This window comes from Liolophura sinensis, chromosome 12 (genome assembly GCF_032854445.1).
Source record: "Liolophura sinensis isolate JHLJ2023 chromosome 12, CUHK_Ljap_v2, whole genome shotgun sequence".
In the NCBI taxonomy this organism is placed as follows: Eukaryota; Metazoa; Mollusca; class Polyplacophora; order Chitonida; family Chitonidae; genus Liolophura; species Liolophura sinensis.
The window spans coordinates 23,245,753-23,268,065 of NC_088306.1; the positions used below are offsets into that span (position 1 = coordinate 23,245,753).

The window sequence follows — 22,313 nt, forward strand, 5'->3', positions numbered from 1 at the left end:
GGAGGAATGGTCCACACCGCGGAGTTATGTTTTTTCGAAGTTTATAGCTGAATTTGTCAATTTTGTCCACAATTTTGTGTTTGGGTTAATTCGCTTTCCCATGTACTTTTCCATATTCCCTTCTTTGTTCGTAATAATAAGCTTTCATTACAAAAACCACAGAAAATCATTAAAAAATGTTTAAAGTTCCGAATGGCACCATAACCGGCAGACAAAACAGTTCTCTCATCAAGTTGAACTGAAGTTGCACACCCGCAAAATTCTGACCTCGCTGCCGAGCATCCTGTTCCAGCCAAATGTGGTAAAAGTAACTCTGTTGCCTGTTATACTTCAGTTGAAATCGCAAATGCGATCTTTTTAAAAAAGTTTACAGTCAGTGTTCTAATTCTTGCACACAACTTGGCTGACTCCTCGCTTTTCGTAAAACAGTAGCTGTTATTGACTTTAGACAATACATCTGTACATCCAAGATTCTTTAAAAACAAATTATCCGGATTCCTCTGCCCATGAACCGCGTTGTTGTGATGTAACTGGCGTTGAACACCACTTGAATAAATACATATAAAGTAAATACATTTTGCAACAAAATATCACTGACCTTTAAACACTCACCATCTATTTAAGTAATATGAGTACAATCTCCTCACTGTGCTTACAATCAAAGGTAAATTAACTGAAACAAAAACAAAAAAAACTATAGTCTTATAAAACGTTTTATGAATAGTTATAATTATGACGTCACCCGCGGCAATGAGTTCTTGTTGTCGAAACTGCATTTTTCTCACAATATAAAAGTCTGACATGTCACTGTATAGAACTTGTGGTGTTACGTATCACTAGCAAAAGGCAATTTTGATGGTGAATACTACTGATTTTACAGAGAGGTGAATATAGGCAACAAGTTAAAGGAAACGCACTATACTCTAAAAAGCATGTATTAAATTTAAAAGAAAGTCTGTTGTTTGAGCGTTTCTAGAATATATTCTGGTATTCCAGCAAATTATTGTGTTAAATATAGTTTTCTTAAGTATTATATATATATAGCAACTTTTTCTATTCCAGTTTCGCTAGATGTGAAAATTTCACATAGGACAGTGACTGTAGGCTATGATGAGTCCCTCGACATGAATATGGGACCAAAAATCCGTATTCGGTTTTCTCAGAATTCCTCGGAAGAATTTCAAAGACATCATCCTGGTTCTTTGGTTGCCATGGAGAGCCGCCACAGAGCGGAAGTCCAGCGGGAAACTGGTCGCGCCCAGAACGCCACAGGTTCTGTCGGCAGGCCTGACATCAACTTGGGCGCAACTAATGACGTAATAGGATCTGGCTTGAAACAAGCAAAGGTCTTGATCCTGGCTTACTATCGCAGTGGTTCCACGCTCACTGGAAGTTTCTTCAACAGTCTGCCTGGAGTTTTCTACACCTTTGAGCCTCTCCATGCCGTGTTCAAGAACGCTGACCGCCAGAGGAGCCTGAAGTACTTTAGCGGAAAAGTTAGGTAGGGTGCTTGGCCTGTGAAGCGACTCTGTCTTGAGACTGACTCATATTAGCTTTATTTACGCGTGGACTCATGATATGCAACACCAACATGTCCACAACTGGATTTACAAACATATTCATGTTTACGTTAGGCACTCCGGTTTCCTCCGCCCGTCAGATTGACTGACGGATAGCTACAATCAAGCAGGTGTTTTCTAAGGACCATCGACCCAAAAAACCTGATTGCCGATGTGTAGGTAAAAAATTCTAAAGAACAGCGCTAAGCAAAAATCATATAAATATACTAATAAATAAATAGGAGTGAAATGTTCTGTGGGGTCATGGGTAAAATCCCCAATGAAAGTTAAAGAAAAAAATAATCAAACATTTGATTCTTTAAAGATTTTTTTCTTTCACAGAACAGCGCCAAAGTGGGAAGAGATAAGCAACCTTTCTCTTGAAATCCTACAAGCTTTTTACAGCTGTGACTTAGAGGCTCTCGACTGGCACACCATAACAAGCGGTTTTGGAGCAAAGTCTACTGCTTACGCCGAATACATAGGATGCCTGAGGAGTACCCCGTTGAACTCTAACAACAGGGAAAACGTCAGACGAAACTGCCTGCCTGGCTTAATCCAAAGGTGTAAATCCTCTAAAACCATAGTGGTTAAGACAATTCGTGTTCATATGACCTTAGCTGAGGAACTGCTCAAGGTGATTCCAGATTTGAAAATAGTCCACTTGATGCGCGATCCGCGTGGAATGGCCTGTTCACTACAGCGCAAGCAGTGCCGAGGATCATTGGCCAATGTTAATGACATGTGCGCACGCCTTACAACTGACGTTTTGCGTCGACGTGCTCTAGCGCATGTGCATCCTGAAAGCGTCTGTAGCGTCAAATACGAGGATATAATACAGACGCCACTGCGGACGGTGATGAATATGTTTAAATTTCTGGGACTAGTTTTCCATTCGGATGTCGCCAAATGGATATTCTATACTCTTTTTTCAGGTCACCAAAGCAACGGGCCGCTCAGTATAACAAAATCAAATTCCATAGCAACGGCCTATAACTGGACCAGAAGAATTCACTGGGATGTAGTGGATCGGTACCAACAGACATGCGCAGACTTTCTGCGCGAGGAACATTATCCGGTTTTCTACGATATAGTTGACGTTCGAAAATTTAGAGTCACTGAAAGAAATTTAACGGAGCAGGTGTTGGAACTTCAGCAATTCTGGTCACAGAAAGATGGCGGCGACCTCGCAGTTTGACAAAAATTGTTACGTAGGTATACAGCTGATTTGGTGTTGGTGTATAGGCCTATAAAATGATGACATGTTACCTTCGTGCAAATCTGGGGTCTTTAATTCCATGCATCAGTAAATCAGTACGACAGATTATGACACCATACGCTGACAGGAAATGTATATCTGCGTATGAAGTGTGAACAACAAAAGCAACGCTATAAACCTGACAAAACCAAACGGACGCTTAAAAGAAGGAATTCCGAACTGAAAAAACGACAGTTGCATGCGATGTTCCTAGGAAACACCAAAGAAGTACATATACCTAAAACCTAATGTACGCCTAGGCATTTGTCAAAGCAAGAGGAGTATTAAATTAAAGCCAAATGGGCCTTCCTTAAATATACCAAAGTATTTGCAGAGTTGGAATTGTTTACTTCGGATTAATTAAGTAACCTCTGGCAACTCCCGTCGCCTGGGGGCCATTGCATACTAGCGCTGCGTTATCACCCAGGAGTTTCTCACCACCTGGAAAGTTCTGCGGGTTTCCCCGGGGCTTTGCCCCGATTCCTCTCACCAATCACTTTGTCATTTGGCAACTATTACTCTTTGGTTGATCTTGTTTTACTGACATATACGAGTACGTACAATGTTGTTGCCAACAGGATTGACTGTTCATCTGGTGGACTAAGCATCCCCGAGGCCTGATCCACTGTTTGCGTTATTGATTCAGAAATCTGACCTGGGTCGGGTCATACCAGAGGTTTTAAAAGTGGCACTCGTGTGGCAATTATGCAGAGAGGTTAGAGTAAGGAAGCAGTACTGGTTGCCCTGGTGTCAGTGGAATGTGACTGGGTGGTGTGTCACGTCTGGTCTTCGGCATGATACCGCAGGAGAGGTAGCACTTAATGGACTCGCTCTGCCACAAGAAGACAAGCGTATATGTACATACATAAATGTGATGACATCAAAGCATCCTGAGTTATAATTCTACACCAGTCATCTCTAATAAATTGCTAACCATTTACACGAGCGCGGAAACAAAAGACAAAAACGAACATACGGTAAATGACAAAAGACTAGATTTCACAGGTTACATGTGACCATTTGCCAATTATCACGCTGTCTGACTCTATTTTCCAAGATGTATTCTCTTAAACTGTGTAAGCTGGCCCAGCAGTCTTCATATCGTGTTCTGCTGGAAGACGATCAAGACTAACTGTTCCATTTTTAAAACCATGTACCTCCACCTAATACGGGAGTTGGGGGGGAGGGCGTTATACGACTAACATATAACTAATGTCGTGATGGAATCCAGCTCTAGCAGTTTTGTTAGATAACTGGCGTTGGGGCCGTGGCTCGGTTGGTTAGCGCGCTAGCGCAGCGTAATGCTCCAGAATTTAGATAAATTTATTTATTTATTTATTTGATTGGTGTTTTACGCCCTACTCAAGAACTCCTGGGTTATTACGCTGCGCTAGCGCGCTAACCAACTGAGCCACGGAGGCCCCGAATTTTAAATAAATAAATAAATAAATACCGTAACAAAATCATGTTTAATAATCCTGACAATTTCTAGAGGATATCGCTCAGATAGTTTGATCCCTATAATGAGATAAAATTTATTACTTATTTGACTGATGTTTTACGCCGTACTCAAGAATATTTCGCTTATACAACAGCGGCCAGCATTATGGTGGGAGGAAATAATAAGATAAAATAGGCCTGAACCGCATACATATATGCAGGAAAATGAGTGTTAGGCCTATGTGTTTTACATGAACACTTGCTATAAATTAAGGTATATAACTGAGATACTTTAATTTATTATTGTTTTTTAGCATGGTATTTTGTATAACACAAATATGGACCTTTCAGTATTTAACTGTACTGTACGTACAGGATTTGACGCATCGCGGATGGTACACACCTCTACTGACATCTACTTCCATTACAGTTACATACCGGTAGATATTTCTAAGTTATTGTGATGTTAATGTTATAAGTGAGTGAGTGAGTGAGTGCTTGGGATTTAACGTCGTGCTCAACAATTTTTCAATCATATGACAACGAAGGAATCCTTAGGGTGTATGTAATGTACCTCCTTGTTGCAGGACGGATTTCCACCGCTCTTTTATCTAGTGCTGCTTCACTGAGTCGACTTAGCGAAGACAAGTAAGACGACCCGCCCGAACCATTATACTGATACGGTCAACCAGTCGTTGCACTACCCCCATCATGCTTAACGCCAAGCGAGAAACTTCCTCTTTTAAAGTCTTAGGTGTGACTCAACCCAGGATTGATCCTGGATCTACCGCTCCCGAAGGGACGCTCTAAATTTTATTAGTGAAACCACTGGATAAAACTCCAGTCTATGAAGTGAGGAAAGATGTACTTAAATAAATAATCTGTTAGATTTAGCAGAAAGTCTGTTGGTTGATAAATGCTAGAATGTATTCTTGTATTGCAGATATTATTGTGTTAAATTTCCGTTGACATTAACATATCATTCTGTTAAATATAGCACACCTATTCTACTAAATCAGCATAATGGCTGCATTAGACTAACAGGATATTTAATGTAGAACATGACAGAGCGTTATGTTATAATATTGTAATGCATTCTAGGATAAGTCAAACTTCTGTTAAAATTTACAAATCATTTTTGGAGTGATGGAACGCACAATTCCATGTTTTCTTTCTTCCTTTCTTTGTTTCTTTCCTCTTCGCTCAGTATACGAATAGCTGTGCCAATCTGTTGACTCGCTGGGAGGATAGGCCTACACATCTACTTCAAAAATCTGGAGACCGAAGACAGGCGAAGGAGCCAACATGTGGTGTCCCCTGTGCACAGTGAGTCACATGACGTCCCACGTGACTAGCCACGGAATATGGCGGGAGAGGTTGACGTCGTAATTGTGGGAGCTGGTATAAGTGGTAAGATGTCAATGGTTTCAGAGACTGTAGCGTTCTTATTGGTCAGGCGAATAGTTAATTTGGTGTTCAGTTCCTCCAGTATTGGATTGATTGGAATGAGAATCGCTGAAAGGCCAAGGAATACGCCGTGGAATGTTAACGTGGATAGTGTCGGGATGTGGAGGAATTTGACAACGACAGTTACGTCCACCTATTGGGTTGCTCATAATCAAGATCAGAGTTAATTACTTTGGGCCAGATTCAGTAGAGGTGCTGAGGTGTAAGTGAGACCAGCATAGTTTTGAATAATTCTGATCGAATCCACATTCTGATCCAAGAGTGAAACAGCTTGAAGGCACAATAGTCTGGTGTCATGGGGCACTACTCGACCTGGTCACGGTTGACTGCCGCAATATTTTCCTCTCAGGGCATGCGCACAAGAGCTCAGGGCTATCTGGCATGAAGGCACATAGAGCGATTAAGCCTATAGGTCTACACATTGTATAATACCGCTCTGTGTCAAAAAAAAGTCGGAACATTGCTTTAAGGAAATTCCTCCTGGCACGCAGTCGTGTTTATAAAAACCTCTGCACTTGTTAATTCTGAGGTTTACTTACCTGTTGATAATAGAAGAAACGCACTTTTTGCATGTTTGGGTGGAGTGGTATGTACACGTAGACTGTGAGACCTGTTGCTCAGCAGCTGCATGGGTAGGGCGGCGGGGTGACTTTAATAGATATTTACCTAATAGACAGAATTTACCCCGCTTCTGGCATTACCTGAGCTGATTAAATTGTTTCTATAAATTATGTGATCCACCTTATAAACTGAAGAAACGGTATGGCCTTTTGAAGTGAAAATTAAGGTAACCCTTGCTGTCCAGTAAAACTTGCACATAGCATGCAATTTTTGTTGCAAAGATTAAAAATTCCATTTCTCTCAATGTTGAATGCAAAACTTTGTAATCGGTCACAATGAATAAAATAATGACCAGTACCTCGAGTTTGTTCCAGACCAAATTAGATAAACCGATTGTATCAACCACAAACATGTAAATTATCCGATTTACCGAATGTTTTACAATAAGCTGATAAATCCATTAAATTCAGTAGCTGTAGATCAACATTTGTAACCATATAGACCTAAGAATTCCTGGAGATTTTGTTTTGTGTTGCATATAGGGCATAAAGGACGCTAATTAAGAACCGTCAACAACTCACGTGATTTTCATGAAAGCTTTTTCATTTTCTGCTTTGTTCGTGGGATTCCAAGGTCAAGAGGCCAGCAAGTCCTTTCTTTGTCTTGTTCTCTTATTCTCCAATATACAACCGTCTTCAGTGTTCAAAACATTTATTTATTTTCATTTCAATCAAACAACCCAAACAGAAAGTACACAAACTTACAGGCATTGTCGGCAGATCTCAGCAACCTTAAGTCTGTATCAAAACACGTCGTGGCTGTCCGCTTGCGACTGGCTCAGGAACGCTTTCGCCAAGGCCTGACCAAGCCAGACAGCTCTAATCTGAGTGACCCCCCCATGGTGTCAGTAACATACATTGAACACTTTGAAGCCTCATAGTTGTGCCTCCATCTGTTTTACCTTCATGCTGATACTAATATATAACAAATATTCATTGTTTTACTTTGTTCAATTTTTATATCCGATTTCAAACTATGTATCCCCTGTCTTTATTCTAATGGTAACAAACAAACTTGAGAGCAAGCACTATATTAAAAACAAGAAGTTTTATTCTTAACTTCCTAATTCTCTATCTGGCCCATGTAAAGTAGCCCTGTTGTACATACCCCTACCTTTCAATTATATTGATGTTGTGAGTCGGATAGAACAACCTGGCAGTATAGGCTGAGACTCCGATCTGGCTTATATAAATACCTCTGAAGGGTAACTGAACTATGATTAATAAAAGAATAATAGAATAATTAAATTTATCAAATCACTGGTATTTAAAAAAAAATTAAAAAACTAACTGATTAAGCAAAGCAGGAGTTAAGGATGGGTAGCCAACATCAAAAGAAACTGCAGATATGCAGATAGAAAAGTAAAACACTGGAAATATGTCTGAATTATTCATTTACATTGGCTGTGGGAGGGTGACTTTGGTTTGGTGGGGGGGGGGGGGGGGGGTGAGGGAGGTGTTGGAGATGGGGTGCTGGTGAGAACAGTTAGCCAGAGAAATTTCCAAAAATACAAGTATGCCTGAATTCTGGGTTTCTGTAGGTTTATCAGCTGCTAAACTTCTGACAGAGGAGTATGGAGTCACAGTGAAGGTGTTAGAAGCCAGAAACAGAGTCGGGGGAAGGACGTATACGGTTCAGGTTAAGTAAACCTTTAATGGACCTTATGCTCTAAAGTACATTATATAGCATATTACCTGTGGTATGAAGCCATTCATAACAATGTGTAAATACATGTATGTAGTGTAAAGCAACAATTCGTAACAATGTGTAAGTACATGTATGTAAGTACATGTATGAAGTGTCAAGCGACAATTCATATCAATGTGTAAATACATGTATGTGGTGTAAATCAACAATTCGTTACAATGTGTAAATACATGTATGTAGTTTAAAGCAAGAATTCGTACAGTGTGTAAATACATGTATGTAGTGTAAATCAACAATTCGTAACAATGTGTAAATACATGTATGTAGTTTAAAGCAAGAATTTGTAACAATGTGTAAATACATGTATGTAGTGTAAAGCAACAATTCATAACAAAGTGTAAATACATGTATGAAGTGTAAAGCAACAATTTCTTAATGGTGTAAATACATGTATGTAGTGTAAATCAACAATTCGTAACAATGTGTAAATACATGTATGTAGTTTAAAGCAACAATTCATAACAATGTGTAAATACATGTATGTAGTTTAAAGCAACAATTCGTAACAATGTGTAAATACATGTATGTAGTGTAAATCAACAATTCGTAACAGTGTGTAAATACATGTCTGTAGTGTAAATCAACAATTCATAACAATGTGTAAATACATGTGTGTAGTGTAAAGCAACAATTCATAACAATGTGTAAATACATGTATGTAGTGTAAATCAACAATTCATAACAATGTGCAAGGCACACCAGTATCTTTAATTTGTTGGAGGTGTTTTAGTGAGTCAGCACTAGTGCATGTGCAAGTTGATAGTTTATGTTTAATACAGCTCTTTATATGCCCTGCTATCATATACATCAAGGAATACACATGATTTTGTAATTAATAGGTGATATAACAGATGTTATTTTATAGGATGAACAGCATGGAACTGTAGATCTGGGTGCGGGATACGTCGGTCCCACACAGAACCGAGTATACCGGTTGGCAAAGGCGTTGGACCTAAAGTTCTATGATGTGAATGAAAAGGAGAGGAGTGTCCTGAGTTTAAAAGTGAAGTGATGTTTGGTATAGTCTTCTTTCTAAAGTTTAAAAAAAAAAAGAATGGAGTTATTAGTCATGAGACAAAAGTGTGATACAAGCCTATCAGGCTTCAGATTAGGCTTCAGGTCAGGCTTCAGCATCAGGCTTCAGCATCATGAATATGTGTATGTAGCCTGACAGAGTGAGAAGCCATGAGATATAATCACACCCATACATCCAGTTATCATGTTATTCATTTATCATATTGATTTACAGGTTTGACTGTGGTTTGTGAAAAGAAACGACAACACTTGACTGAAGATATAATTATATATTTATATATAATACACACATTTGACCAATCATAATCAGTATTGTTGCAAGGTGGTCAACCAGATGTCCCATACATTGATGACAAACGTTGAGTTGTTTTGTGAGGTTATTTGCTTTCACTGGGAATGGAATGAAACGTACATGTCACATTGTCACATGAAGGCGTGGTGGGACTATGGATGTGGTGGATCCATCCAGTCCAGATTAAAAGCCAATTTATAGACTTTCCAAGCATTTCAGAACAAATTAGCTATGGCCCTTCAAGTCTGTTTTCTCCCCTCTTCCGAGATAACTAAGGTTAATTCATTTGTTGTCTTTTCGTTGAATGATGTTACATGTATGCTGCCTTTGCAGGGTACCTGGAAGGGATTTCGTGGAAGCACCCCTCCCTTTTGGAACCCCTTCAGATTGTTAGACTTGAATCATATAGTAAGGACAGTGGAGGCCATGGCCAAACAGGTACTATTCAATTAAGTGATATTATACTTAATATCTATAAACATTAAATGACCTCTTTGTGTTTAGCATGAAGGGGATATAGTGCGACTGGGATCTGTATAATAGCTTGTGGGAGTGGGGGGGGGTGGGTGGGTGCGGGGGCTTACTTGCCTTCGGTAAAGCGTCTCGGTGAAGCAGCACTTGATAAAAGAGTGGTGGAAGTCCGCCCTGCAACAAGGAGGCACATTACATGCACTCTAAGGATTCCTTCATCGTCATATGTATGAAAAATTAAGTACGATGTTAAACCCCAAGCACTCCCTGACTAGCTCACTCAATAAATGACTTAAAATATTCGTAATCCCAACTATATTGGAAACTGCACATTACCTGGCTCATTCATCTGAATTTAGTTATTTGATTGGTATTTTATGCGGCACTGAAGAATATTTCTCTTACACACCATGGGGCAGCATTATTGTGGGAAGAAAACAGACGGAGCACACTTGAAACCCACAGCTATACATATGTTGCTGGGAGACATGCTGGTGGGCTTGCAGCAAGATAAAGTGAAAATTTGTTAGGTAATAGAAAGCCGAAATTTGAAGTAAAGCTCATCATACAAACAACTGAAAACTATGCGGAATAATACTTAAATACTAAATATTTTTCCAGATCTTTTTAAGAGTGTTGAAAGGCATTCAAATATTTGAATACTATGGTGGGCTCTATGAGCCATACTGACGGTATCTAAGAACTCTGACGTCACACCACCTTTTTATTTCTGATGTTCACCAGAGGGAAGCAATTTTTGAGAATCTTTTATCAGTAATTTTTTACTCATGGATAAATAGAGTTATTCCCAACATTCAGTGTCGTGATTAGAGTTGGAAAAACTTCCTGTGATGCCCAAGTTCCTAAACTCTGATGGCATGGTCCATAAAGCCTATCTTTAATAGAAATCAAGTGTTTCAACGCCTTTAAGTCTCCTTACAAAAATCTAAAAAATAAATCAAAGTACATTTATGCATAGTTTTAAGTGGTCTATCTAGCAATTTTTACTTTTTTTAAAATCTACTTTGATTTTAGACGTCTTTTCCATTAAGGATGGCGTTGAACATCAAGCAGTCCGCAAAATTTGCCGGTGTTCTACCTGTTTTCTTGCCCTGCATTAACCTGACCACCATTACTTAGATAAGCCATTACAGAGCTCAATGTGACACTACACTGCTTTATATCATACCATTTAGCCTGTGATGAACTATACTGCTGTTGTTTGCCTCAGGTCCCTGTTCAGTCCCCATGGCTGGCTGCGAAAGCTCACCTCTGGGACTCAATGACTGTGAAGGAATTCATCGACAAAACAGCCTGGATGAGGTAGAATCAGCAAAAGATGTCAGACTTCATGTAAATTGTTTTTTACATGCAGTCCGCTATTGGCAGTATACAGTAATCACACATGACTGAATTTTTGATTATCAGCCACCTTTTTTCACCCCTTGGAGGCAAATGGAGGCAAAGGTTGTTGGCTAGCTTGGTGTACCATAAGTGAAAAATTCTGCAGCAGTCTATTACTATCCCAGTTTCAACTTTAAAAAAAGTAGATAACTCAAGAAAAGGTGCATACATTGATGAAGCATCTAGCAGGGAGATATCACAGTTCAGATCGAGGCTCGCCACAATATGGCTGAAAAATTGCCGATGTGGCCTTATGCCATAATCATTCATTCACAGTTTAGAGTAAGCAAATTTTGGCACATTGAGACAACAGCAGCAGTTTCCACAGTCAGAACCCTGTTTTGCCATTTACCTATATGTACACGGAGTATGAGATGTGTGACATCGTGTTTCGGGGGTTTTTATGACATGGTGGATCCGATGGCCTCATAATAATTCCTGATTGAAAGTTTATTTTCAGAGTGGCCGAGCACAGCATTGAAAAATATCAGTGGTGACTTAGGACTCTTTCCACTCCTCCTCTTAAATAACTCATGTTAATATTTTATTTGTTGTCTTTTCTTTAAAGTAGGGCCAGTTTATTTTTTTTAGGTTTGTTCAGGTTCACGTAAGGTGTGACAAACATGTTTTAAATGATAACTTCATACACATATTAGTAATTTTGTGTCTTTCAGCTCTACGCGAGCTCTGATGACACTTGCTGTTCAGAGTTTGATGACAGTTGAGCCTCATGAGGTTTCGCTACTGGCCTTTCTGTGGTACATCAACTCTGGTCAAGGCTTGATGAGGATGATCTGTATAACCAATGGTGCACAGGTATGTGACTGTGTTCAAATCCAACAGATGTAACTCAACAGCTCTCAAAGTTGACTTTTCTCTGAGTGGTATAACTAATGCTGCACAGTTCGATTTATTTATTTGATTGGTATTTTCATGCCGTACTTAAGAATATTTCAACGGCGGTCAGCATTATGTTGGGAGGAAACTGGACAGAACCCGAGGGAAACCCACGACAATATGGCAGATCTTTCCACGTACGATGGAAGAGGAAGCCAGCATAAGCTGGACTTGAACTCACAACAACCGCATTGGTGGGAGGCTTCAGGATAGCTACTCCTCGCTGGCACATTTACCACTCGACCACGGTGCTCAGGTAACTTTGTGACTTACACTCGAGTTTCACAGCTCAAATCCCACTGTGGTCTTCACTCTGACCTTGACAAATCATATAAATGCATATCAACCAGACTTATTGGGTATCGGCTAAAATATGACCATCATAATTAGTTTATGTACAGCTAATTTTCTATTCTGACATGAACAGGAGAAAAAGATTGTAGGTGGGGCCCAGCAGTTATCAGAAGGCTTGGCTCGAAAGCTACCCGCTGGATGTGTGCAGCTCTCCTCAGCAGTGGTGATGATATCGCAGGAGGAAGTAAAGGTGACCGTGACCACTGATATGGGGAGTGTCCACACTGTAAGTCACCAGAGGGACATGCAGCTTTGAACTTCATCTATGAAGTGTTCTTAGGATTTATTTGAACAATATTCAAGACAAATATTTCACTTAATAATATATACTTTTTTGATTGTTGCTCAGCGTCGCCCTCACTTATTACACAATCAGTGGTGGCCAGTCTTATGGGTAGAGTGCAACCTTTGGCGAGTAAGTGATAAACTTTTCTACATGTGACATGCATACATGCTTTTTATTTTAGTGGAAAACAAGTGATCTTTAACAAGTAGGCGTACAAGTGCGGTTGACTGCCAAAAGGCCTATCCAAACTGTTAATCAAAACCACGCAGTTGACCAGTCATAAGCAGTATTGTTACAAATACATGTAGGTCAACCTGATGTCCCAAAAAATTGATATCAAACGCTCAATCCTTCTGTGACACCATTACATCACAATTGCTTTCATCAGGAATGGAATGAAAAGTGACGTATTGACAAGAAGGGGTGGTGGGACATTGGATATTTTGGATCAATCTGTTGTTACCAAGGTCCCATGGACATTGAGAGGCCGAGACATTTCACTTTATATGTGGTTGGAGTCATGATTATAGGCAGAGGAAACTAGGCCATAGAGAACCACTGCACTTTACCTGGTAAATGGCCAATCTTGAATTACAGCTCATCCAGTGGGAGCTGTAATTGGGCACTATTCAAGATTGGAACATTCTACTTGGATTCTGGAGAAGTTCTTAGTGTGTATTGACATAGTCCTAGTTGTCAGTGCATCGGCCTCGAAGTCGGGAGACTTGAGATCAAACCTGGATTGATTCATACCAAAGATTTTAAAAATGGTACATGTACTTCTTGCTACCTCGCTTGGCGTTCAGCGAGGAAATGGAACTGGTTGGCCCGGTACCAGTATAATGTGACTGGGTGGGGTGTCATATCTAGTGCCTTCGTCATGATACTTTAGTGGCGGTGGCCTGAATTTGCCCTGCCATCAGAAGTATATAGACAGTATATGCTCACGCACCTAACGCCCCCTCATTGTAATATAATGTAAAATCTAATCCTGTGTCCATTCTTAATGTATATTTGATCAAGGTGTTAGTTTTACTCAGAAGGAAGTCTGTGGCCTAGTGGTTAGCGTGCTCGTGCAGCACAATACTTTTGTACCCTCTCCCCAGTGCAGTCACTGTGAGTGCAGCTCATGCTAACTTCCCATTAGGTCATACATGGGAGGGCTTGTCAGCAGCCTGCAGATAGTCATGCATTTCAGCACAGTAATGTTGACCACCGTCGTATTAATGAAAAATTCTTGAGGAAGGTGTAAAGCACCAATGAAATAAATAAATACCCTCCGTTGTATTGAAACATTGGCAATGACAGTTAATTTTTTATTTGTCAGGGGAAGTATGTAATCCTAGCCATCCCTCCAGCGGTTATGAACAAGATACGGTTTCAACCAGCTCTGCCCAGTTTGAAGAACCAGTTGTTACAGAGGGTTCCAATGGGTTCCGTCATCAAGACTGTCATGTTCTACAAGACAGCTTTCTGGAGAGATTTAGGTGGGCTTATAGGTTACGCGAGCACATTGATTTTTCTTACTGTTCATGTTGTGAGTTTTGTGAACCTCAACCTCAGAAGTGTATATCCCTAACTTTCACGTGGTACCATGCCATACCAATCACGTGCAGCTTGCACTTTTCTCCACAACATACAACTGTATCAAAAAATCAGCGTCATTGATTTGAACTGTGGCTTTTGAAATTGTTACCTTGGCAACCTCCAGGGGCAAAATAGCAGAAAATAGCAGTGCAGATATTTATACTGTATCAACAGCTTAGAGTGTCTTTGTGGCAGTATAACCCAGTCGGTGCTCCTTCACTCGTCATTTCAGAATCAAATCTAGGACCCATTTACCTGAAGTGTGTAAGAGTAACCTATACATATTCAAGGTTTGAAGTGGCAAGAAATACACCCTGGGGGTGGATGGTGGGGGGAGAGTTATAGTCATTAGTTTAATGGAAACAAAATCTTCTCCATATGCAATTTTGATCACAGCTGATCTGTTGGCAAAGCACCAGTCTTACACAATTTCACTTGACCATGATCTGGATCCATACCTACAAATTTTAAAATGATTCTTAAAAAGTATTACCCTTTTCTTTGAACTGATTTGAACTTTGAGAGTGGCCATGCTGTAATGGGAGATAGTGTACATTTAGCAGTGGCAGAGTTTGCATTCTTTGCATGTCATTTAGATTATATTATTATGCTTGCATAGATGATTGTGCTCTGTAGAAGATTGTGCTCTGCGGATGATTGTGCTCTGTGTGTAGATGATTGTGCTCCATCGATGATTTGTGCTCTGTTGAGGATTGTCTTCTGTCGATGATTGTGCTCTGTAGATGATTGTGCTTTGCAGATGATTGTGCTCTGTAGATGATTGTGCTCCCTCGATGATTGTGCTTGCTCAATCTATTAAAATATTGTTTTTGGACAGTGCTTTTTGAAGTTTTTCTACACAACTGCACGCAAATCCCAGCTGTTTGAAATTTGGCAGCAGAAATGTCCTGGATGTTATGTTTCATCGTTTCCAAGTTTAGGGACCATATTGGATCGCCAGAAAAACCTTGGTCACTTTTGACTTGTTGATGAATGTGCTTGATGAGTTGTGGTAGAAAGTAGCTGTTAGACTTGTATGATGACAGTGTTGATGAATGTGCATGATGAGTTGTTGTAGAAAGTAGCAGTTAGTCTTGTATGATGACAGTGTTGATGAATGTGCCTGATGAGTTGTTGTAGAAAGTAGCAGTTAGTCTTGTATGATGACAGTGTTGATGAATGTGCCTTATGAGTTGTTGTAGAAAGTAGCTGTTAGACTTGTTTGATGACAGTGTTGATGAATGTGCCTTATGAGTTGTTGTAGAAAGTAGCTGTTAGACTTGTATGATGACAGTGTTGATGAATGTGCATTATGAGTTGTTGTAGAAAGTAGCTGTTAGACTTGTTTGATGACAGTGTTGATGAATGTGCATGATGAGTTATTGTAGAAAGTAGCTGTTAGACTTGTATGATGACAGTGTTGATGAATGTGCATGATGAGTTGTTTGTAGAAAGTAGCTGTTAGACTTGTTTGATGACAGTGTTGATGAATGTGCATGATGAGTTGTGGTAGAAAGTAGCTGTTAGACTTGTTTGATGACAGTGTTGATGAATGTGCCTTATGAGTTGTTGTAGAAAGTAGCTGTTAGACTTGTTTGATGACAGTGTTGATGAATGTGCATGATGAGTTGTTGTAGAAAGTAGCTGTTAGACTTGTTTGATGACAGTGTTGATGAATGTGCATGATGAGTTGTTGTAGAAAGTAGCTGTTAGACTTGTATGATGACAGTGTTGATGAATGTGCATGATGAGTTGTTGTAGAAGTAGCTATTAGACTTGTTTGATTACAGTGTTGATGAATGTGCCTGATGAGTTGTTGTAGAAAGTAGCTGTTAGACTTGTATGATGACAGTGTTGATGAATGTGCCTGATGAGTTGTTGTAGAAAGTAGCTGTTAGACTTGTATGATGACAGTGTTGATGAATGTGCATGATGAGTTGTTGTAGAAGTAGCTGTTAGACTTGTATGATGACAGTGTTGATGAATGTGCATGATGAGGTGTTGTAGAAAGTAGCTGTTAGACTTGTATGATTACAGTGTTGATGAATGTGCATGATGAGTTGTTGTAGAAAGTAGCTGATAGACTTGTATGATGACAGTGTTGATGAATGTGCCTGATGAGTTGTTGTAGAAAGTAGCTGTTAGACCTTGTATGATTACAGTGTTGATGAATGTGCATGATGACTTGTTGTAGAAAGTAGCTGTTAGACTTGTATGATTACAGTGTTGATGAATGTGCCTGATGAGTTGTTGTAGAAAGTAGCTGTTAGACTTGGATGATTACAGTGTTGATGAATGTGCCTGATGAGTTGTTGTAGAAAGTAGCTGTTAGACTTGTATGATGACAGTGTTGATGAATGTGCATGATGAGTTGTTGTAGAAAGTAGCTGTTAGACTTGTATGATGATGGTGCTGATGAACGTGCATGATGAGTTGTTGTATAAAGTAGCTGTTAGACTTGTATGATTACAGTGTTGATGAATGTGCATGAGTTGTTGTAGAAAGTAGCTGTTAGACTTGTATGATGTGCCTTGAATGTGCCTGATGAGTTGTTGTAGAAAGTAGCTGTTAGACTTGTTTGATGACAGTGTTGATGAATGTGCCTGATGAGTTGTTGTAGAAAGTAGCTGTTAGACTTGTTTGATGACAGTGTTGATGAATGTGCCTGATGAGTTGTTGTAGAAAGTAGCTGTTAGACTTGTATGATGACAGTGTTGATAAATGTGCATGATGAGTTGTGGTAGAAAGTAGCTGTTAGACTTGTTTGATGACAGTGTTGATGAATGTGCCTTATGAGTTGTTGTAGAAAGTAGCTGTTAGACTTGTATGATGACAGTGTTGATGAATGTGCATGATGAGTTGTGGTAGAAAGTAGCTGTTAGACTTGTATGATGATGGTGCTGATAAACGTGCGTGATGAATTTTGGTAGAAAGTAGCTGTAATAGATGCCTTTGTTTTTTTTTACCAGTCATTTCACAAACTACCCAGGGTTTCTCCAATTCCCTTTATTTAATGTCTTTTGCTCACAGACTTGAATGGCACCTGCATGAGTGAGGATGGGCCTGTGGGCTGTAGCATGGACGACACCAAACCTGACGGCTCCTCGCCAGCCATCATGGGGTTTTATCCTGGCTGACAAGAGCAGACAACTCTGTCAACTTGCAGAGAAAGAAAGGTATCAGTATTTAGAGAAGTACAATAGTTGTGGGTGTTCATATTTTCAGATAAAACTTTGCACTGTTTAAATGTCTTCTTAATGGCCTGAACATGATCACTCTTTCACAAATGCGCATACATCCATTAAACTTTTAGCTGCGACAAAGCTGCTCTATAAGTTCGTGTTTTGTCTGTCTCTCAGTGGCTTGGTTGATCGGTGGGTGTTTTTGGTTCCTATCTTTAAACATGAGTCCTAAGTATACCTCTGTGAGCAAAATGATTAACAGGCTTACAGGCTCGAGGGTCTAGAGAGTCAAAACTTCTGGTGTGTGACAAGGCTGCACACCCCCTCTTCCCCTCCCCATTTGTCCATTTCTGTAGTTGTCATGGTAACTGGATTGCTACTTTAATAAATAATAATAATGCTTTATTTCAGACACCAAGGTTTATATGAAAAAAAGGGGAATGCCAAAATATCACGAGCTGCAAATCTCTGAGCTGCACCAATAAAATAGCTATATGTACATGTAATTTTGCCTGTATCTGTTATATAAATATGAATATTCCTGTTCAAGCACATAAGGCTGGAAGAAACCATAGTTGACAGAACAGCTCGATACATGTGTTTATGACTGGCAGGTGGGAAGAGAGGATTCAGTGTTTATCTGGTCTTTCGGTTATTATAACAAAAAAAAAAAAATAAACAGTATCACGCTCCTAGTCTGCCTTGTTTCAGGAATGGAGTTTGTACGGGCTGTTGCAGCTGTTGTGCTTTTGCACTTGTTCATGAATGGTTTAGCCTGGAACATGGCGATAATGTAATGAGGCATGGTTATTTAGATGTACCTGAGAGTGAACTCTGGTCAGTAATGACCACCTGACAATTGGATCATTGATTAACTTTATTGTGAAAAAAATATGATAATGAAACTATTTTCAGAAGAGGTTTAATAGCTTCTTTGGGAGCATCTCTGGCATGGCATGGTTAGCGTGCTAGTGCTAATATCACCCGTGCTTTCGCTGTGAGTTCAAATCCAGCTCAGACGGTCTTCCTCTCTAGTCGTATATGGGAAGGTCTGCCAGCAACCTGTGGATGGTGGTAGGTTTCCCAAGGGCTCTGCTCAATTTCCTCACATTTATAGTGTTGGCTGCTGGCAGATGAGTGAAATATTCTTGAGTATGGCATAAAACTCCAATCAAATAAATAAATTGATAAATATACATGTAGAAATACCTGTTTCATGATTGCCTGTATTAATACAAATGAAAGCAATAGATTTATATGAGTGTCTAATTTTGCAGGCAGCAGGCGCTATGTCAACATTATGCCACAATTTTCAGGTGTGATAAATTTCTGAAGGTAAGTCATTTCCTGTATTTATTCCAGTTATCATTGACGAATACATGTAAGAATCAATTTTATGTGACATAAATATATGCAAGAAAAGGTCATACATGTCTAAATTCTGTTTCAAACTGTATCCCATTCCTCCTTGTGTATGGATGTGTTTCTTGGTATTTATTTATTTAATTGGTGTTTTATGCTGTATTCAAGAGTATTTCACTTATATGACGACGGCCAGCATTATGGTGGGAGGAGCCCAGGCGAAACCCACGACCATCCGCAGGTTGCTGTCAGACCTTCCCACGTATGGCCAGAGAGGAAGCTCACAGCGATCGCATTGTTTCTTGGTATAAAATGAAAACTGCGTTCTTGAAAACATCTTTCACAGGTGATCTTGTCCGCTCCAAAATTTGCTTATATCAAACATGCTAAATACAAGGGAAAGAATGCGCTGCGAGTGTAGTGTTTCCGTTCCAGGGAATTTTGGCCATCAAGCCAATCAGGCTGATCAATCAAGCAACAAGGAATTGTGTGGGCCTTTGACATTTTGTCTGACATAATTTACTGATGATGATAATGATTTGTCACTTGGCGTAACTTACTGACCTCAATGGAAAAATCTGCGTAATGTGTTTGCAGCTATGCTGCGACTATTTCTGGCATGTTACACTGACTAGGGCCTGGTGTTTAGAGTGCCAGCATGCCACAATGACCCAGGAGCCTCTCACCAATGTGGTCGCTGTGAGTTCAAGCCCAGCTCATGTTGGCTTCCTCTCAGGTCGTACATGGGAAGCAAGCTTTGGATGGCCATGGGTTCTCTCAGGGCAATTGCTCTGTTTCCTCTTACCATAATGCTGGATGTAGTCGTATGAGTGAAATATTCTTAAATATGTGCCTAGAATACCAGTTATGTAAATAAATAGATAAATATTACACCAGCAGTATAGTTCATCCTTACAGACGAAAACATTCGCCCAGTGTGTGCAGGATTTAAAGGAGAAGAAAATTTAAATATCAAAGACATACCATTGAAAAGAGTATGCATTTCCTTGCAGGTGCATGCCATAAATAAAATTCTAATGTGTACCTCAAGTTGATAAATTATAAATAAAGTCAGCGCCAACATCTGCTGTGGGTGACTCCATTTTGCCTAAGAATTTGCAAGGAAAAATGTGCTCTTTTCAACCTATAGTGTCATTGCTTTAAGTTTTCTTCTCGTTTAAATTAAAAACATTCATAGTGTGTTTTGTAGCCTATAGGTTACCTGGAAAAAGATTGGATGTCCGAGGAATATTCTGGGGGATGTTTCGTCAGCTCTCTGCCACCAGGGGTGCTCACCAGCTATGGCAGGTCTGTAGTGAAATGAGTGTAAGACTGTAGTCATGGAAACCAGAATATTTACTAAATCTAGTTAGGTTTATCATTCAGAAATATGGGGCACATTCGTGCACCGGTCCACCCATTTAATTGACTGCATGTAGAAAATCTTGGACGCATGCATGTTTCCAAACATATTATTAGCCAAAGAATAATCTTGCACAGCCAACAATTCTGTTGACAGTTTATACTGGTTATTAAATATATCTTTGTACATTGAATACTTTTCTTTACATCAAAAAGGTGTAAATTAATGTAGTGTTGTTTACCTCATTACACCTTGTGCATGTAATGTTGTTTCTTCTAACCCTGTATATTATGATTCTTGGTTTGTGAGACCCATAAACTTTAAGGCAGGCCATGTATGGAGTATGATTTAAAGAATATAGAAAACAACAAATGTTAAAATTCCAGGCCATCATTAAATCTATGTTTCTTAGGGTTAACCAGGCTGACTGTCCAAACAAGGGTATTATCAGACTTTAGAGGGAATATTATTTTTTGTCTAATTTCTTTAAAGCCTATTTCTTCAAACCCTGTTTCTTTAAACCCTATTTTGTCAAACCTTATTTCATCAGACCCTATTTTGTCAAACTGTATTTGTCAAACCATATTTCTGGTGGGGTTGTGTTAGCTGCAATAAAGAATTTTTTTGAAGGGTCGCCGGGTTCAAACAAAAAGTTGATAAATCCATTCGAGCAGTGGCTTTTGAGTGTCTTTGGGTAGATGTTGAAAGCTTGTTGCCCTCTTCATTGATCTTCTCAAGACGATGTGGCTAACCGAAGATTTAAGTCTTCATACTCTAAACTGGCTCAGGAGTTGCCTTTATCCCAAAAGTTGATCGTATTGTTTTCCCACTGTGTTAATTAAAATTGATTGTTATAAGAAGAGATGGGAGACATCAGATTTTGTTAAACATGTGCCTGTATTATATTCCTTGGTTTATATGAGTGAGGAATGATTAATAGTGACTTGGCCTGTGTTCTGTTTACCAGAGTTTTGCGAGAACCATTAGGTAATGTTCACTTTGCCAGCACAGAGACTGCCACGTATTATGCGGGTTATATGGAAGGGGCAATACAGGCAGGAGAGCGAGCAGCAAGGGAGGTAAATGTACATGTAATTCTGTTTGTTTGTTTGTTTGATTTGACTGTTGGGATCCAGATTTTTGCAGCTTTATTCACAGAGACACGAAGGTGAAAATAATGTCTACATAACAAGGGAGTTAAGGCAAAACTCTCATGCCCAAAACTAGGCTTTGTTGACGCTCTGTACTGACAGTTATGTGGTCTAACGTACTCTACTCACAGCTCATTCCAGCGCATAACTTCTTCAGGTGCTGTGTTCAATGGGTCGAATTGAGCAAGCTGAAATCTGGCAGGAAGAGCCTGAGTCATTGGATCACCCTGCAGCTGACCTTGAACTGACCTTGGTGGAGAAAATGCTGCCCTCTGTTGGCAGTGTGCTCGTTTTTCTTGCTTCAGGGGCCAGTGTTGCCCTGGCTTACGTCACTCACAGATACCTCACTGTTCCAGACAATGTTTGACGCAGTAGTTTGTTCTTCCATTTCTGTGTTATCCATTGCTATGATAGCCATATTAGTGCATGTAATGTGCCTCCTTGTTACAGGACGGATCAGCACCTGCTGATTTCCAGGTGTCCACTATTGTATGGATAAGAGTGATTTTATGCATGCCAAAGGTGAAAATACAGTTGTTTTGCATGTGGAGTTTTAGTTTTTGGTGGTTACATAGATACTCGGGTGACCACTTGGCACACCCCACACTTGTTCATTTCTATCTGCAGTTGACATGGTAACTGTATTGCCAATTTTAATATATCTTCTATAAAAATACAAAATTATACATATAAAGGTGTCTGGAGGAAACCATAGTGCCCAGAGTACATGTAACTTGATGCATGTGTCTGACAGTTATCCTTTTAATGAATTAGCGATTCAGCAAATAGTTTTGTATAAAATGTATATGGTGTATCAGTGACCCTGTGTTAGGAACAAGTCAGTCAGTCAATCAATCAATCACAGGTTTGTTGATCG

At 39.6% G+C, this 22,313-nt stretch overlaps 2 protein-coding genes across 2 annotated transcripts; both read left to right on the forward strand.

The window, feature by feature from the left end:
- Window positions 1-1,124: 1,124 nt before the first annotated feature.
- Window positions 1,125-2,757, forward strand: LOC135479806 (carbohydrate sulfotransferase 1-like). The gene is made up of 2 exons (XM_064759711.1): window positions 1,125-1,501; window positions 1,902-2,757. The coding sequence occupies exons 1-2, from the start codon at window positions 1,125-1,127 to the stop codon at window positions 2,755-2,757; spliced, it is 1,233 nt and encodes a 410-aa protein (XP_064615781.1).
- Window positions 2,758-5,621: 2,864 nt separating this feature from the next.
- Window positions 5,622-21,851, forward strand: LOC135479503 (amine oxidase [flavin-containing]-like). The gene is given in 14 exon segments (XM_064759367.1): window positions 5,622-5,667; window positions 7,886-7,983; window positions 8,918-9,055; window positions 9,713-9,817; window positions 11,082-11,173; window positions 11,929-12,070; window positions 12,579-12,731; window positions 14,119-14,278; window positions 17,409-17,497; window positions 17,499-17,554; window positions 18,838-18,895; window positions 20,133-20,230; window positions 21,253-21,364; window positions 21,594-21,851. Coding segments are annotated over 14 exon segments (1,557 nt in total). The 3' UTR covers window positions 21,804-21,851.
- Window positions 21,852-22,313: the final 462 nt, after the last annotated feature.

Bases quoted from the DNA above. Each gene is read 5' to 3' on its own strand.
- LOC135479806 (XM_064759711.1), top strand. From the start codon at position 1,125: ATGAATATGGGACCAAAAATCCGTATTCGGTTTTCTCAGAATTCCTCG. The intron at 1,502-1,901 runs GTAGGGTGCTTG...TTTCTTTCACAG, and splicing joins TACTTTAGCGGAAAAGTTAG to AACAGCGCCAAAGTGGGAAG.